This window comes from Mytilinidion resinicola (assembly GCF_010093595.1).
Source record: "Mytilinidion resinicola strain CBS 304.34 unplaced genomic scaffold BDZ99scaffold_9, whole genome shotgun sequence".
NCBI lineage: Eukaryota > Fungi > Ascomycota > Dothideomycetes > Mytilinidiales > Mytilinidiaceae > Mytilinidion > Mytilinidion resinicola.
The window spans coordinates 1,578,119-1,594,649 of NW_022985445.1; the positions used below are offsets into that span (position 1 = coordinate 1,578,119).

General features: G+C 53.1%; 6 protein-coding genes and 1 non-coding gene across 7 annotated transcripts; 4 read left to right on the forward strand and 3 right to left on the reverse strand.

Annotated features, from left to right (window-relative positions):
• Positions 1-1,968: 1,968 nt before the first annotated feature.
• On the forward strand, positions 1,969-3,857 carry BDZ99DRAFT_476588 (uncharacterized protein; the record flags this gene model as incomplete). The annotated part of the gene is made up of 2 exons (XM_033722067.1): positions 1,969-2,539; positions 2,668-3,857. The coding sequence occupies 2 exons, from the start codon at positions 1,969-1,971 to the stop codon at positions 3,855-3,857; spliced, it is 1,761 nt and encodes a 586-aa protein (XP_033577388.1).
• Positions 3,858-5,710: 1,853 nt separating this feature from the next.
• BDZ99DRAFT_463000 (uncharacterized protein) lies at positions 5,711-7,952 on the forward strand. Its single transcript, XM_033719979.1, has 3 exons — positions 5,711-7,742; positions 7,788-7,834; positions 7,892-7,952. Exon 1 carries the CDS (start codon positions 5,759-5,761, stop codon positions 7,484-7,486), a length of 1,728 nt encoding a protein of 575 aa, XP_033577389.1. The 5' UTR covers positions 5,711-5,758; the 3' UTR covers positions 7,487-7,742; positions 7,788-7,834; positions 7,892-7,952.
• On the reverse strand, positions 7,692-8,562 carry BDZ99DRAFT_387070 (pre-rRNA-processing protein PNO1; the record flags this gene model as incomplete). Its single annotated transcript, XM_033715506.1, has 5 exons — positions 7,692-7,742; positions 7,788-7,834; positions 7,892-7,994; positions 8,048-8,094; positions 8,145-8,562. Coding segments are annotated over 5 exons (666 nt in total), but the record flags the coding sequence as incomplete, so codon positions are not given.
• Positions 8,563-8,712: 150 nt separating this feature from the next.
• BDZ99DRAFT_508858 (uncharacterized protein) lies at positions 8,713-11,704 on the forward strand (the record flags this gene model as incomplete). The annotated part of the gene is made up of 4 exons (XM_033724357.1): positions 8,713-8,834; positions 9,179-9,762; positions 9,812-11,043; positions 11,103-11,704. The coding sequence occupies 4 exons, from the start codon at positions 8,713-8,715 to the stop codon at positions 11,235-11,237; spliced, it is 2,073 nt and encodes a 690-aa protein (XP_033577391.1). The 3' UTR covers positions 11,238-11,704.
• A 1,338-nt stretch (positions 11,705-13,042) lies between these two features.
• BDZ99DRAFT_311698 (uncharacterized protein) lies at positions 13,043-14,817 on the reverse strand. Its single transcript, XM_033714269.1, has 2 exons — positions 13,280-14,817; positions 13,043-13,221 (listed from the first exon to the last, which is right to left on the reverse strand). Exon 1 carries the CDS (start codon positions 14,736-14,738, stop codon positions 13,404-13,406), a length of 1,335 nt encoding a protein of 444 aa, XP_033577392.1. The 5' UTR covers positions 14,739-14,817; the 3' UTR covers positions 13,043-13,221; positions 13,280-13,403.
• A 555-nt stretch (positions 14,818-15,372) lies between these two features.
• On the forward strand, positions 15,373-15,466 carry BDZ99DRAFT_t49. Its single transcript has one exon. It is a non-coding gene; the product is annotated as a tRNA-Gln (tRNA).
• A 569-nt stretch (positions 15,467-16,035) lies between these two features.
• Positions 16,036-16,527, reverse strand: BDZ99DRAFT_520499 (uncharacterized protein; the record flags this gene model as incomplete). Its single annotated transcript, XM_033725533.1, has 1 exon — positions 16,036-16,527. The coding sequence occupies one exon, from the start codon at positions 16,525-16,527 to the stop codon at positions 16,036-16,038; it is 492 nt and encodes a 163-aa protein (XP_033577393.1).
• Positions 16,528-16,531: the final 4 nt, after the last annotated feature.

Below are 16,531 nucleotides of genomic sequence, written 5' to 3' on the forward strand. Positions count from 1 at the left end.
GCCTCGACGCCGTATCGATACCGGCCCGCCTTTTCCAGCCTCCCATGTCTGCGGTGCAGTGTGCTGAGTGCTTCACGGCGACGAGAAATTGAAACACTCGCTCCATGTCTCGAGGAGTTGAACCACGGTCGACAGGAAACAAATGACCACTCACAACTGTCTCTCCCCCACCATAAAGTCATCGCCGCTGCGTCTCACCATCCATGCGGTTGATTGAAGCGGTCGCCCATGACATCGTTCCCCACATGAAGCAGAGACGACTCGCCGGCCGAGCAAATCACCAGCGTGCCCCGAGGACGCCGCGCTTCTTGGGAGACTCTTTGAAAAGCAGTTCCTGCATGAGATGCAGGTCTCGTTGATCGCACCACGCCGCCACTGCTGCAGGATCACCCACAACGCACGAGACTGAGCTGACTTGCGGCCGGCGTGTCGCGTCTCGCCATCTCGCCCACTCACGGCCTCCGATACGGTCTGCGATTTGAGGGACGCGCGCCCCGGAGGTTTCCCATTCGCTGAGGCGTGGTGGGAAGTTGGGTCTCGCGGAGTGATTGAGTGTGACAGCCACCTGCACTCACCAACAGCGGCGCGATACGGCGGGCCAAAGGCCTATCGATACCCATCCCACATGCCCACATGCGCGCGGGTTTCTCAAGAAGAAAAGTCTCACAGTGGGTGGCCACCGGGCCGCCACACAGGGACCGGGCCTGTCCTGTTGACGGCAACATATCGATTGTCCAATCTGGGGTGCTGGGAGGATGCCAGGAGGACAGCATCGCACCGCGATAGGCTGATGGCGGAGCTGGGCCCGGCACCCGTTGACACAGGCTGAAGGGCATGTCGCGCTCTTCCCGCTTCCGCACGAGGGACGCTCTGAATCACACATTACGGCGCCCAGGCTGTGTGGTTGGCTTGCAGACCTGCCCGAAGGCAACGAATCGCCGGGTACACTGGCCGTCGCGCAGTTCGTTTGGGCAGCACACGGCGGCGGACTGGAGCCTGTGGGAGCGTGAGACGTCGCCAGGGTCGCTGTCGCCGCCCAAACGAGTCGGTGTGCGCAGGAGGCCAGCAGTTGTGCAGAGCGCTAGGTTTCATGGATTCGTCGGCCCCGAATCTGCAGTGTGGCAGCTCGCAATCAGCAAGCCTGCTGGTGGTGAGATGCCCCGGCGTGGCGCTAAACTTAGGCCTCCTCCAGCATAAAATAATGCCGCGTGGACGGACTTGCCGCTCTAACGAAGCTGGAGCCAGTCGCGGTGTCGAATCCCACGACTCGTGCGTTAGCCTGCCGCAGGGGTTGTATGCAGCCAGAGTGCTGCGCCTTTCGCCGTCCCGAGGGCCCTCCCACCGTGGTTTAAGCCAATTCCCGCGCTGTTGCTCAGGCACAGGTCATCTTTACTTCTTTCGCATGTGCCGCTAGCTTAATCGTTGTCTCGTCTCTCGCTGATCTGGGCATTTACTTATCCCGCCCGTGTCCCATCACTCGTTCCATTTCCTTGTCCAAGGTTTATCAACCGTCGTCACTCGTCTTTCCCTTTCCCCATCTACTCTTTTTGTGCTTCATATTCTCTTTTGGATATCTCTCGTGCTGTTCCTTTGTGCAACAGCTTCGACAGTATCCGGCCCTTCCTTAGCCTTCCAACCGAGCGCCCATGACCCTCGAACCCTCTCAGTAAATACCTAGTAGACAGCATCGATTCGTCCTTGCTGTTGTCCTGTCGCTCACTGCAGCCTTTCCCCTTGTATCCGTCCTCTTGTCCAGCTACTCGGTCTGCTATACCGCCTGTAACCTTAATCCAAACTCGAAACCTTCCGATCTCGACCTCGAACACTTTCGGAGTCACTTCGAACCACTTCGAACCACTGTAGAATACTACTAACTACCTGTCTCAACAACGAAGCTGTGAGTGATGCGGCGTCGTGCGTGGAATGCTGGTGCTGACATTCCGATCCAGAACACCAACACCATACGCAATGGAAGGCACATACCCAATGCACCCTTCGCAGGCCATGAGCCAGTCGCCATTCTTCTATTATAACCCCGATCCGAGCCCAGAGAACCGCCAGCACGGCCACTTCACCCCACATCCCAACGGTCTACCAAACACGCCTTACCAGCAGTGCCAGGATGGCTACTACCAGCCCAACATGGTCTTCACCCGCCCGTCGTCATCGGATTCGCAGGGCTCCTACGTGCAGCGGAATGCCTACGTTCCTCAATCGCTTATGACACCCGTGGCATCGCCTCAGCCAATGTACCAGAAGCCTACGATCCTCATCCAGCAAGACTCGCCGTATCTGCATCCATTGGATACCGATTTCTCGGATATGCGCTTTGCACCTGCGACACCACCACTTTCGTCGTCTGGCAGCGCCATCAGCAGCCCGCCGTCGACTTGCGACATCCTGCCTACGCCGGTGAACGGCACGTTCTTCCAGAGCGAAGGCTTGAAGGGTGTGAAGATGGGATGTGAGGAGGAGGTCTTCTCCGAGATTCTTGCGGGCGGTGACTGGACTCGATCGGCATCGCCGCCAATGACCCCAGGTGCGTATTTTTAGATGTAACCCATTTTTCGACTGCATCGCAGCGTGAGGGTGTGTTTGACGCGGTGACCGTGGGTGCGGTAGAGTTTGTGGTGAATTGTTTGCGGGCGTCTTGCTGATGATTCTCAGTGTTCATCCAGAACCCTTCGGCTATGTGCGCGGGCCAAGGCTCCTACCTTTTGTCGGCCACATCGTGCCCGTCGCTCTCGCCCTCGCCATCACCAATCCCGCGATCCGCGTGCGACACCGAGAACAACTTCTGCGACCCGCGCAACCTCACCGTCTCGTCGAGTTCCGCCAACTTCGCCTGCCTGCCAACGCTCTGCCCCGGCGACGACGAGGAGCACAAGCTAATTCTCAAAGGTGACTCCAAGCCATCGGCCGACGAGCTTGCTGCATCGTCCAGCTTCGGCGATCTCTCCACCGGCCTGCCCACCTTTGAGCCTCTCTTCGAGCTCGACTCTGAGGACGACTTCACCGGCCTCGTGCAGTTCCCTGCTTCAGAGAACGTCCACTTCCACGGCAACAAGCGCCAGCGCACCGAGCTGCTTCCTCTCTCCCCCGAAGACGACGGTCTTGCGAGTGAAGAGAGCTTCACCGACTTTGAGGACGACTTCGCTGTCAGCGGCCTGCTCACTCCCTGTGACACCGACTCTTTCTCCTCTGACGACATGACAATGAACGCTGCCAACAACAGGCAGATGAAGTACGAGGCTGATGAGGATAGCGAGTCTGAATCCGAATACCAGGGCGACGCATACACCTCCCACGGCAACGGCACCAAGTCTCACTCTGGGTCTGGTCAGCACCAATCTTCCGGCCAGGGCAGCTCTGAGAACGCCGTCGCTTCCAGCTCTGATGATGGTGCCCGCACTCCCCCCACTTCGGCCCCCACCAGCCGCCGTGGTCGCAAGCAGTCCCTGACTGAAGACCCATCGAAGACCTTCGTATGCACTCTCTGCTCGCGTCGCTTCCGCCGCCAGGAACACCTGAAGCGCCACTACCGATCCCTCCACACCCACGATAAGCCCTTCGAGTGCACCGACTGCGGCAAGAAGTTCTCTCGCAGCGACAACCTCTCGCAGCATCAACGCACTCATGGCACTGGTGCAGTCGTCATGGGTGTCCTCGATGACGCAGAGCTGCGAAGGCAGAAGGAGGAGTCGTACGACAGCCAAGATCCCGGCATGCTCGGAGCCATCCTCTACAGCGCTGCCGCCGCCGTGTCAAGCAGCAGTGGCTCGGAGTCTTATTCCGACATGGATCGCAGCCCATCAGGCTCTGACAAGAAGTACCGCAAGAGGAAGCGGGATGAGTAGATGAACTTCAGGTTCACGTGTGCAAACTTCTCCTTTCTCTGGAACCGACGGTGGTCTCTTTTGACCTCGTCTTGGTTCTTTATTACGAACAGACATGAACAACAACTCTCCCTTGATGGAGATCCTAATGTCAGGCGATCTTCGTCTACTTGATGTCGTAACGTTGGGGCGGCGAAGGTAGATGGGTTAAATTGGTTGGCGGTGGGAATCATCGGCGCGGGACATCCTTTCGAAAAAGTCCTTCATTCCCATACTTTTTCTTTGTGTATTCTACCTCTGCTTTTGCTCTCTTTGCTTCATACATTTCGCATCTGCGTCTTGTAAGCATTTGTGCATGTGTTTCAATAATTCCAGCGTTGATTTTGGTGTTGCTAGTATGGGAAGGCAAATGGAGGGAATGGGTGACATGGAAGGGGTAGAATTTGGTGTTTTTTGCTGGAATTATCTGGGTTTTGACACAGCTTCGCGTCGGCGGCTCGTCAATTCGCTTTGCCTTCCTACTTTCGTTGTAATATTGCTGCGGATTACGCCGCGAGCTGCAATTCTGGCAATTTTCTCTTCGACTCCTGTAATTCTCCTTTTGCTCTGTTTTGATGTAGTTTAGTGTGCTGGCACATTGCATCATCTTTGAACTTATTAGTTCGCCACAAAATTGCGTAAACACTATAATCACCACTGGCCTTTTTGAATATGCGTGATGTATACCCGTACTCATTTGTCCACTGTATCCGGATTCGACGTGGGATACTGCGAGCAAACTTCATGGAGTTGCTTGCACAGTCACGTGCTACCGTCCTGATAAAACCCCAGTTTGATACTAGATTTTACAACCTTCCACATGAAAACCTCCATCAGCCATCCGACACCATACCTCTCAACCCAGCTCCCCACCACAAAAAAAACCCAACCTCTGATCAAAATCCCCTAACTTCCACAAACAAGCCCGCAACCACCCACCACCTACCCCTCTCGCCAACCATGCAATGCCAGGCCTAAAAGTCATCGCCCTAATCTCCGGCGGGAAGGACTCCCTCTACTCAATCCTGCACTGTATCTCCAACGGCCACTCAATCGTCGCACTCGCAAACATCTACCCCGCCCCGCTATCAGGCGCAGAAGACCAGCAAAATGGCCCTGACAACGACGACGACGACGACGACGATATCAACAGCTACATGTACCAGACGGTCGGCCACACCGTCATCCCGCTGTACGCGCAGGCGCTCGAGCTGCCGCTGTACCGCCAGCCGATCCACGGGTCGGCCGTGAATGCGGAGAAGGAGTATGCTCCTGCGCCGGTGTCTAGAGAGCGACAGCGGCAGCAGGGGAGTGCGGATTCCAGTACCGAAGCTGGAGCCCACGAAGAAGATGAGACGGAGTCCCTCGTCCCGCTGCTTCTGAAGGTAATGAAGGCGCACCCGGACGCCAGCGCCGTCTCCACGGGCGCGATCCTCAGCACGTACCAGCGCACGCGCGTGGAGTCGGTAGCCGTGCGCCTCGGGCTCGTGCCGCTGGCGTATCTGTGGCAGTATACGTCGCTGCCGCCGTACTCGCAGGCGGCGCTGCTGGAGGATATGGCGGCGGTGGAGCAGGAGGCGAGGATTGTGAAGGTGGCGTCCGGGGGGCTGGATGAGACGTTTTTGTGGGAGGATGTGGCGAGTCCGCGGACGGTGGGGAGGTTGAGGAGGGTGATGGAGAGGTTTGGGGCGGCGGATGGGGCGGTGGTAGGGGAGGGAGGGGAGTTTGAGACGTTGGCGGTTGATGGGCCGAGGGGGTTGTGGAAGAGGAGGATTGAGGTGGATGTTGGGGGGACGGTTTTGGGGGGAGGGGGGAGTGCTTCTGTGAGGTTTCGGGGGGCGAGTGTGGTGGAGAAAGATGAGAGTGGTGGGCAAAGTGATGGGATGAAGCGGTTGAGGAAGCCGGATTTGTTGGACGATGAGTTTGAAGACCTATTGAAGCACTCCGCAGAGGAGGAGTCGGTGATCACTTCAAAAGATTCCATTCCAGCCAAAGGACTATCAGGTCTATCAACCCACCAGCAGAATCTCCCAACATGGGAGCTCGCGGAATCAGGAAACATCCTCTCGATATCCAACATGACTGCTCCCGAAGCGGGTAGCAACGCCAGCACTCAGCTCTCTTCTATCATGGCTCGCCTCATATCTTTGCTCCAAAGCTACAAATGCGAGTCTTCGAACGTTATCTTCAGTACATTGCTTCTCCGCTCAATGTCAGACTTTACAACTATCAACCCAATATACGGCGCTCACTTCACGAAGCCGATTCCTCCCTCCCGCGTGACTGTAGCATGTGGCTCGTCTCTGCCTGAAGGTATTGAAGTCGTGCTCTCAGTAACCGTAAGCAAGAGTAATGCAAGACGAGGGTTGCACGTACAAAGCAGATCGTACTGGGCTCCTGCCAATATCGGTCCATACTCGCAGGCCGTAACAGTTCCGATTAACAACCTTCTAAAAGAAGCGCAAGATCGTCCCATCTGGGATAGCCCACAGATTGTCTATGTTGCCGGACAGATCCCTCTCGTGCCAGCAAGTATGGAAATCGTAAAAGCAGACACAGAACAAACCACACCAGGAGAACTCGAGGGCTTCAAGACCCAAACAGTCCTAGCTCTACAGCACCTATGGCGAATCGGTAGAGTCATGAACGTAGGATGGTGGACCGGAGGAGTCGCTTTCATATCGCATTGTAGCAGTGACGAAGGAAGCAAGCGGGCGAAGCTAGCAGCCGAAGCCTGGAGAGCTATTCATTTAAAGCTGAAACCAAATCTCAATAGCGAAGACGAAGACGCAGAAGAGCAAGGAAACGACGTCGATGTCTGGCATACGAAACACGGAGGCTTCAGCGGCAGCGAAGGCGTCGAGACAGACCAGCGCCCAGCTTTGCCGGATTACGACCGAGTCAATGGCGGAGGAGAAGGAGCGATACCGCCTTGCTTCACAGCTCAAGTGCAAGAGTTGCCTCGCGCTGCTGATATCGAGTGGACTAGTGTTGGGCTGGCGAAAGCGAGCGTCAGCGTCATGAATACTACAGGCACACCCAGTATACACGTCACTGGAGTCCTCGACACGAGTTCCAGCTTCGTGTTCGTCGGTATTGAGGATGTGAAGGACTTGTTGGGCCTCGAAAAGGCGATCAGAGAGGCTCATGAGTGGGAGAGCGTCTCATGGACCCTCCAGACATATGATGATACTCCTCAAGCGGCTTTTGATGACTTGATTGGCAGTTTCCCGGATGGTGGTCCTGGCTCGCAGCCGCTTCAGGGAGATAAGGGCGACCATTTCTACGTCACGAAGATGACGCGGGCGCTGGCAGCGGAAGTAGCTAAGAATCCTATCGTCAAATACATGGCGGAGAACGATAGAGAAGACGGGAGCGATGCTAGGGGTCACATTTACTCCGAAGACGACCCTGAGAAGATTCAAAGGCTCTCGGCATCAGTGGAAAATCAGTACGTGGTTTACACCTCACAGGCCCTACCAACAGAGTGGCTGGAGGATATAGAGATCAAGAAGCAAATCATCCCGTGTCAACGCGTATGGGACGAGAATGGACACGAGTTGGCGGCCGTAGTAGTAGTCAGGAGGAATACGGAAGACCTAAGGGACTAGGGCATGGGCATGAATCGTATACTTTTTACGGACTTGACTCATGGTTCCCTCAACACGAATACCTTATGTCTACCAAAGCTAGGTCGGAAACGGAAAGAGATTCAACCGACTGGCATATCCGCTGGCTTTACGTAGTCTCGTTAACGCCGTCTGAAAGATAACCCATTGAACGCCACATGATGCATGAATCTTGCAGCTGACAGGCCTAGAAGCGCTCTTTCATCCGAGATGCTACGGTTCGTAGGTTTCCGTAAACCTAGGTTATGTTAGAGTTAAGAATGTGAATGGTGGAGATACGTACCTTTCCTGGAGGCGCACCGAGAATGAGACTGACGATTGCTTCTCGTGCTAGTGATTTAAGTCATGGTCAGTGAAATTTCTCGAATATGAACGTAACGGACTAACCGATATGGATGTTCTTGAAACCACCCAAAATGTGTATTTTGGAGTCTGCCAGTACCACTCTCGTGCGGGATGAGTTCTCGATTGCAAATTTGGTTTTGCCGTCCTATCAGGAGTATGAGCACAGCTCCTAGGATATTTCGGCATTCAATCAATTACCTTGCCAGCAATTCGACCAATACATCTGCTTAGATGTTCTCCGGTTACTGCTTATTGTTAGTGGCATCCCAGACAACCGAGTGCTAGCGGAACGTACGGGTCTTGACATCCTTGATCTCAAAAGTCTCGATATACAGATCGTCCAGCCGCAACAGCGCAATGGCATCGTCTACGTCAAAGCCAAGAGTGAAAGCCCTGACGAAGTCTTCGCCCTTCTGAAGGGCTCCAGCCTGTGCCGACTTGGAGCTCCTCAGTTCAACGGCCTTTGATTTCATGTTCATTCGCACGGCGAGTTTCAGATGCTCAACTAGGGGAGGATACATCTTGGGCCATGCAGCCTTCAGAGGCGACAAGCGGTGGGGGGGGATCGGGATTTTTCTCTGCTCTCTCCGGTATTTGATCTGGCTCTCGGCGGCGGGGGCGAACTGGGGGCGCCCGTCGATGGTCATGGCAGTATCGGTTGGCTGATGTGAGGTCTGGGGGACTTCGACGGTATCAGAAGGAAGAGCATTTGGGTCTATGAGAGCAGTCTGTTCTTCTGTCGCGGGGTTAGGGAGGTCGCAGATAGTGGCGGAGGGAGGGTACCTGGTGCGGGAGGAGCTTCGGTCATAGTCTGATCCTCAGCCAGCGCTTCAGGGTCGCGGAGGAGGGCAGTCGGAGCAGGCATGATTTCAGAAGTTGACTGTAGTATGTCGTTGTATAGCGGAGTTTGCGAGGCGCGGCAGTGTGAAGGCGAGGCCGATATTCAGCGCACGGCCGCAACCCGCGAACAATTTCCATTCCAAAAGTAAAAGTTTGTGTTTCTGCCACCGCCTTCGCTTTTGATGATGGCATGAACACCGCGGCCCGTTGCGACATCAAGCAACTCTATGCCAACTACGCACGCCGTCCACTGCTCCGCATCCTCCTCCCGCCTGGAAGCCATGTTGGCCTCTCCAGTACCATGAGTCGAAATGTAGTACCCTCCGTCGGCGCTCTCTTACGGCGCACAGTCGCCGACTCGCACTTCCTCCTCCCGCGGCCGTCTCCTCTCAAGCTCTTTCAGACATCTTTGAACGCGCCCCAATACCACACAGCAGGCGGTCTGTGTATACCTACGACCACGTCCCTACCTCGATATACCCCTTTCAGCTCTCCTCCTGCTGTCCGCCGTCTCCCAGCAGCGTCTGTTGCTTCACCAGGAAATATCTTTGCATCAGGACATGACCCAGTTACGACATCCGCTTCATTAGCATGGAGAAGGCATCTCCACCACCAATCCTTCAGAGCGAACACGTTTTTAGGCATAAGTGGTCGGAGATACAAGAGCTCTCTTAGTGGCAAGGCGACTCCCGCACCCGCTCCAAATGGATCAGCTCCCAAAGCGGAGCTATCGCCAGATACCGCCTCGAAAACACCAGCAAAGGAATCGCCAGAGTCTCCACCAGCAGCTTCTCATCCTGCTAGCAAGCCCCTGTTGGAGCGCATACCCCAGTCGTTGCCCCACTTCCACAGGCCCACCAAAGACGAACTTCTCGCAGCAGCGACTGGTTTCTGGTCTCGATTGAAGGTGCACTTCAAATGGTTAACTATTAGGAGTTCTCGACCTTTTAATACTGATGATATCAGCGCCTTTGTTTCCTGGATACTCCTCGGCCACATCATTTGGATTATTGTTGGAACTACTACCTTCTTCTCGCTAACCATCTTTTTGATAAACACTGTGTTTGCGCAAGGCAAGTACACCGTGGTGCCAGAAAACAATTTCGCTAACTCTCACCGAAGAATCCCTGGCCAAATGGATTGGAAACTACCTTACAAGTTCCTCCGGCGTCAAAGTCGTCTTTGAGTCTGCCGTCGTTCCTAAGTGGCGCGATGGGGTCATCTCATTCAAGAGAGTTTTCGTCTCGAGAAGGCCTGGCCAAGGCCAATCCAATGTCACTAAAGGCTCTCAACTATCCGCAGCAGCCGAGGCCGCCGCAATCGCCCAGAAGGAGCGGGATATAGCAAATGGCGTAGTAGAGGAAGAAGACACTAATTACACGCAGTTCGATGTTTCCATCGATACTGTGAATGTGACCTTATCATTTGCAAAGTGGTTCAATGGCAAAGGACTACTGAAAGATGTTGAAGTGAGGGGTATTCGGGGAGTCGTGGATAGGACTTCAGTGCGTCCACCGGAGGAATACATTGATCCTAGAACATACAAGCACGAACACCAGCCCGGAGATTTTGAGCTAGACTCATTCAAGATGGAGGACTTACTAGTTACCGTTTACCAGCCGAATAATTTCCGGCCGTTCTCAGTTAGCATCTTCTCCTGCGACCTTCCACAGCTGCGGAAGCAGTGGCTCTTCTATGACTTCCTGTCTGCGAACATGATGTCTGGTTCTTTTGACAACTCTCTGTTCACTATACATCCGAGACAGACACACAACTACACCGGAGCTCAACTGACTGAGGGACGAGAAACCGAAAATGGCATCAGCTGGAAAAAACACAGCCGTATAAGGATCGATGCGCTCAGTATTGACCATCTAAATCGAGGATACGAGGGCCCATTTTCGTGGATTCACGAAGGCAATGTCGACATCGTGGCCGATATAATGATTCCAAACGAGAACGACGACAGTATCGCCAAATTCATGTCTGATTTTTACGACCGCGTTGAGGCTACAGTGACCTCCAACGGGAACCGAGCCGTTATCGATAATTCCGATGGCAAAGAAGTACAGCAGCCACTATCACCAACCGAAGCCGTAACTGGAGAGCCTGAGGACAATCGATTCATCATCATGGATCTCCGGGTCCATCTCAACGATGTACGGGCCTCGGTCCCCATCCTCACCAGTGACATCACATACATCAACAACGCCCTCGTGCGGCCCATAGTAGCGTACATCAACTCGAAAAAGACATTCATACCCGTGAACTGTCGGGTGGTCAAGCGCGCTAGCGAGTTCGACGGTAGCTGGACTATCTACGATAGCGGGCTTATGGATGATCTGTCTCGGGAGGTAATCATGGCATTTCCTGTCCCGCTTTTACCCAACTGCTCTTCTAACTCTATAATTAGATGTATGACGCCTTCGCCCGCGACGTCCTCGACGACAACAGCGCACGCAAACGTCGCTTCAAAAAGGTCGGGATATGGACGCTCCAACTCGCCGCTCAGGCACTGTTTATTGGTTTGGCGGGCAACATAGCGTAGCGGTAAGTTAATGAACCTTGCGTGTAACATACCCAGGGCGTTTGGACTGGTTCATAAGCTCTGGTTTGGGTGTGGCGTTCTTGTGCATACGATAACGGGCAATGATTACAAGTCACACGCACTTCATGGAGTGTTGATGTCCGCTCAGCGTAATCTAATATTCTTGTAAGATATTTGTATATACATATTCAAGAACGGTTCGATTCATCGAGAGTTTTTCCGAACGCGAATGCACGTGAGATGGAGTCGTGCTCGGTTTAATCCAAGGTTTATAATCCATGGATTCTTTTCTATCTATGGATTTAGGGCCTAATATGTCGTTTCACATGGAAAGTCTTCGGCTGGTCTACCTTGTTAAAGATGTGGAAGTCAGTAGCTGGACACGCAAGCCACGTGCGACAATCTGGCTGAGCCATCGAGGGGCCCTTATTGCACGGAATAGTTGGCAAAGATTCACAGATCTTAGCTGCGGGAAGCCATATTGGTAGCGTCCTTACTTATCCTTTTATTTTCGCATCCATTAATCTTCACTAAATCAACTCCTCTCTTCTGCAAATCAATTCCCGTAAAAGCTGAGCAAGCTACCTGCCCTCACTATGCCTGAAACAGACGCCTCAATGTACGAAAGCTGAATCAGCTGGCATGTCACTTCCCTCTACAAGCCCTGAGCTAGGCCTCCTCCTCAAGCCCTAAAACTTCAAATCAGGCCGCGTTTAGTGCCTCTAAAAGGCCTAAAGCTTTGACTTAGGCCTAAAACAGATGCCTTAACAATACAAAGCATGTTAAGGGCTTTCAGAGGAAGTAGGCGCGGCCTAAGTTAAAGTTATAGGGCTTGAGGACTAAGGCGGCTCAGGGCTTGCAGAGGGAAATGCCGTGCCAGCCAATTCAGCTTTATCCACTGAGGTGTTTGTTTTGGGCGAGGTGAGGGCAGATAGCTTGCGTGGCTTTTTTTTGGGAGCTGAGTTGCAGAAGAGCGGCGTTGCTTTAGTAAAGATTGAAGGATGCGAAAGTAATGTGGATGTATTTAAGAAAATGGTAGAGGGACTGTGGTTATATATTAGAAAGCGTTGGGGCGTAGCGACATAAGACGGTGCGATGACACACGACGGCGCGATAATGATGCGATACGGTGCGAACTTATTGGCTGTCGCAGTTGGCGACATCCTTGTAGTGGGTAGTACCTACCCTCGTGGGTCGACAGCTCCCTTGTAGTCGGCAATATTCCCGTCGGCGTTGTTGGCTATGAGTAGATATCGGAGAGGGCGTACGTTAAGGAAAGGCTTGTCGGGTGCGTGAATGCTTCATTTCTCATTACTTGATCCACGGTTCGAAGTCAAGGGCAGAACTCTTTCAGAGAGGCGCAGTTTCAGAGAGCAATTATTCCATTTTTGCTGTACTACACATTACCTTGGAGCACCTTTGGGCGTACTATTTTCGATATAAAAGTGAAAGGGGAACCAATTGCCCGATTTGCAGGCTTGAGGTGTGCGGATGAAGAATAGAGCCTATATCGCGCTCTGCTCAAAAGGATAGAAGAGAAAGATTGTATGAAAGCTACCCAGAGCTGGAGTAATTTGACGCTGTTTCGCTCTTACTACTTAGGACTATAGTATCCGAGGGAGCTGAGAATTTCGTGGTGTATGAAGGTATGGTGCCGAGGGAGACTGCTATGCTAATAGAAATTTGGTATAAGGCATAGCAAGATTAGTAGCGTGAGTTAGTAGCCTTGTCAGAGTACATTGAGCGTTCTAAGCCTCTAGCTAGTCACTTGATTGGAAAAGTGTGGCGTACCATTGGTTATTCTGCCAACATAGTCATGCTTGGAGCCCTCGGCTGGGCATTTAGAATCAGTCTAACTTTGTTCGAACCACGTGTTGTTTATGGGGGCGGGCGGAGAAGCCGTGCCGATATGGCGTATTCAGTTCTGATGTTTTATCAAGGTTAGTAGCATTGGAACTCGTATCTGCAGATGATCTTCGAGAAGCTATTATAGACACAGTTAGCAAACTTGATCATTACTCTGGAAGAGTGAATACGCATACATCACTCGGTTCCGTCAAGTCCTGTTTCGGTGCTAGAAAATGATACCATTTCAAGCCACCCGCTCGAGCTAGCCGCCTGAATTTGCAGCCGTATATGCGGTTGAGTATGTAAGAGATCCTTCGCTCAATAGACTTCCTGCTTTCGCCGCCTTCCAGAATCGCTGTGTCTTTCGCGGTCTCGATCGTCACGCTTGGATGATCCACGGTCGTAGCGGTCTTCTCGATGACGATCGTCTTTGTAGCGGTCTTCCTTGTAGCGATCCTCTTTATGACGACGTTTACTGCTGTCGCTATCACGCTCATCATAGTCTCGTCGTTTCCTCTTGCGGTCTGTGGAAGTGCTTCTATCCCTCCGAGACGAACGATGCTTGCTGTCGTAGTCTCGGTCTCTGCGCTTCTCCCTATCCCGATCCCGGTCCCTCTCCCGATCATCCCTTCGCCTATGGCTTCCGCTTCGTTCATCCTCATCCTCGTATTTGTGTCGTCGGGAAGACTTCTCTGTTCGGTATTCGAGTTCTCGGGCCGGAGATCGTTTTTTCCGCTCTGGGATTGGCTCAAGCTCCACCAGCTTCTGCTGTTCTTGTCGCTTCTTCAGCTCCTCCTCCGTCAATGTCTCGCCTGTCACCTTGTCGCGTAATAGCACCGGATTGTACGGCTGATCCACCTTCCGCTTCCCTTTTGCTCCTTTGCCCCACTCGCCCAGCTCAATTCCCGCGGCAGCCTCCTCTTTCGCACCTATTCCTAGGAGAGCTGAACGGCGGGCCGGGCGTTTCTCTGGCTTGGTTTTCTGCTGGGCTGAGTCGTCGCTTTTCCAGCCAAAGCCACGAAGGTAAGCAGCGCCGAAGTCCTCGATAGCCACCTTAGCATAGTCTTCGAGCGACGGAGCTGGCGGAGCATTCGAAAAGTCGTTTTTGAATGCTGTCTCTTCGTCCATAGAGATAACCAAGTTCGATTCCGGGCGCTGACCGAGCAGAGCTTGCAAGGCTAGTTGGTCTTCCGTTGGCTTCTCGGGCTCTGGGGCATCCGACACCGGTTCTGCCTTTATAAACTCCGTAGTCTGCTCCGAAGCAACATCCCCTTGTTCCGCCTTCACCACGGTCAACCCAAACGCGATCTTAGATGCGCCGATGTCTTGATCGGTAACATCAGCACTGTATCCCTGTCCAGCCCCGTCGGGTAGACGACCGCGCTGCTTCTTGCGGGATTCGGCACGCCAGTCTCGATTTGCTTGTGGTGCGATGACTACTGGCCCGGTTGTGACTATTGGTGCTGAGGTATCGATTGCACCTCCAGCGGCTGCGTCGAAAGCTGATACTGCTTGTGCCGTGGGTGCAGCTATTACCTCGTCTTCAAAGCCTTGTAGAGCTACGGCAGGTCTCTTGAGGGTTGTTGGGGCGGCCGTCTGCTTCTTTGCGCCTAACGAGAGCGAGAACTTCATAGCCGGTTTTTTGTCGGCCATGCTGGAGGTTTAGCCCCGTGAGAGAAAGTATGAGGCGGTGGTGTTGGAGGTGAGAGGGGTCCTGGGTTTGGGTGTGGAGTGTGGTTAAGTGAGGATGGAGGTTGCCTCTGCGGTCACCAGAAATTTGGAAAGGGCTTGGCGTACGTTCCTCATCACGTGATCTAGGACCAAGTTTCAACTTCTCGTCTTTCAAACACAAGACCGCTAGAAAGACATGCTTGGATACGGAAGAGTTTTCCGTTTTGCAAGAGTGTCCGTTTGTACTCTGAAGCTGGTTACATTGAAATCTCGTATACAATGATAGACATGGATCCTTGAGCCGGTAACAGCGACGGTGACAGCAAGCTTAATGGTAGCCTTTCAATAGAACTCGGCCTCCACGTGAACCAGACAATTCGTTACCTGATCTCCAATCTCATGAGCCTAACCCGTCGTCCATGCGCTTTTTCGAGAAGAAATCGTGAAGTGTTGATGTGGGGACCCCCTCCAACCAGTCAGGCCGCCCCCTGACAATAGACACTCGGCTGGTCTCCCCACTTGCGGCTTTTCTTCCACACAAAACAGCGTTGGCTGACCCCGCTTCTCACAACCTAGGATATGTATGGAATATTTCATAACGCCATCAAAAACACATGGTTGTGTAGTGTAGTGGTTATCACTCTGGATTCTGATAAAAGCCTTCGGGCTCCAATCTTCCAGCGACCCCGGTTCGACTCCGGGCACGACCTCAGTTTTTGCATCTCTTTTGCTCAGGACTACACATTTTTAGGGTGACAAGAAGCAACAGTAGTGGCGGTGGCGGTAAATTCAAGAGGACTTTTAGGGAGCTCTTTGGTTTTTGCCCTACGCGGGCGCTGTAAGTGGAAGTGATGGTTATGGTGTAGCGTGCATTGAAGCTTGCATGTGGAGCTTTCACAGAGTGTCTCGTGAATCGCTACCTCACAGCTTGCTTTTCTCAGTATACGCGAGGCGACTATGCCTTTCGGTGATTAAAGATGTCATATCCGTAACCATCGTTTGATGATCAAGCGAATGCATGAGCAGTGGAAAATACCTTTTGCTCTCACTCATTATCAAGAACATACAGCATGCAGCGAAGTAGGTTCTAATGATGATAGATATATATACGGCGTCCCGTAGTTATAGAAAAGGAGTGATAGAATTACAGGAAACCCAAGCCGACCCATCGCAGAAATGCAGCAAACTATCATGGTATTACACGTTCCATTACACTTTCAGGTGTCGAACACTCCCATTTACGCTCCACCCAATGCAAAGCAAATTACTCTGCGAAAATCTAGCAGTTGTAGGTCATAGTAATGCCGGCATCCTTGGTGTCGGCAAAAGCAACGGAGCCAGCATCAGTCTCGCTGCCGATGGACATGGTGTAAGACATGGTCGGGGCGCAAGTGAAGCTGTTGATCACAAACTTGGTAGCGGCCACGGGGCTGCTGGCGAAGTTGACGGTACCGACTTGCTCCTTGGAGGCGCCGGTGCCAGACCAGAAATAGACTTGACTGTTGCCAGAACTGGTGATAGGGTAGCCAGCTGGGAAGTTGACCTCAAGCTGGCAGCCGTAAGAGCCTGCGGGGATGTTGTCGAAGGTGATGGCGTCGTCTCGCTTGTTGGCTGCGCCAGCGTCTTGGCTGATACTGTAGTTGATCGGGAAGCCGATGGACTGGGGGTAGGCAACGCTGCAGGCGCGAGCGTTGAGGTCTGCAGGAGTAGGGGCGGCAGAGGCCAGAAGAGCGGAGCCAAGGATAGCAGAGGCGATGGTGAGGTACTGCATTTTG

Bases quoted from the DNA above. Each gene is read 5' to 3' on its own strand.
- BDZ99DRAFT_463000 (XM_033719979.1), top strand. From the start codon at position 5,759: ATGAAGCGGTTGAGGAAGCCGGATTTGTTGGACGATGAGTTTGAAGAC.
- BDZ99DRAFT_311698 (XM_033714269.1), bottom strand. From the start codon at position 14,738: ATGGCCGACAAAAAACCGGCTATGAAGTTCTCGCTCTCGTTAGGCGCA.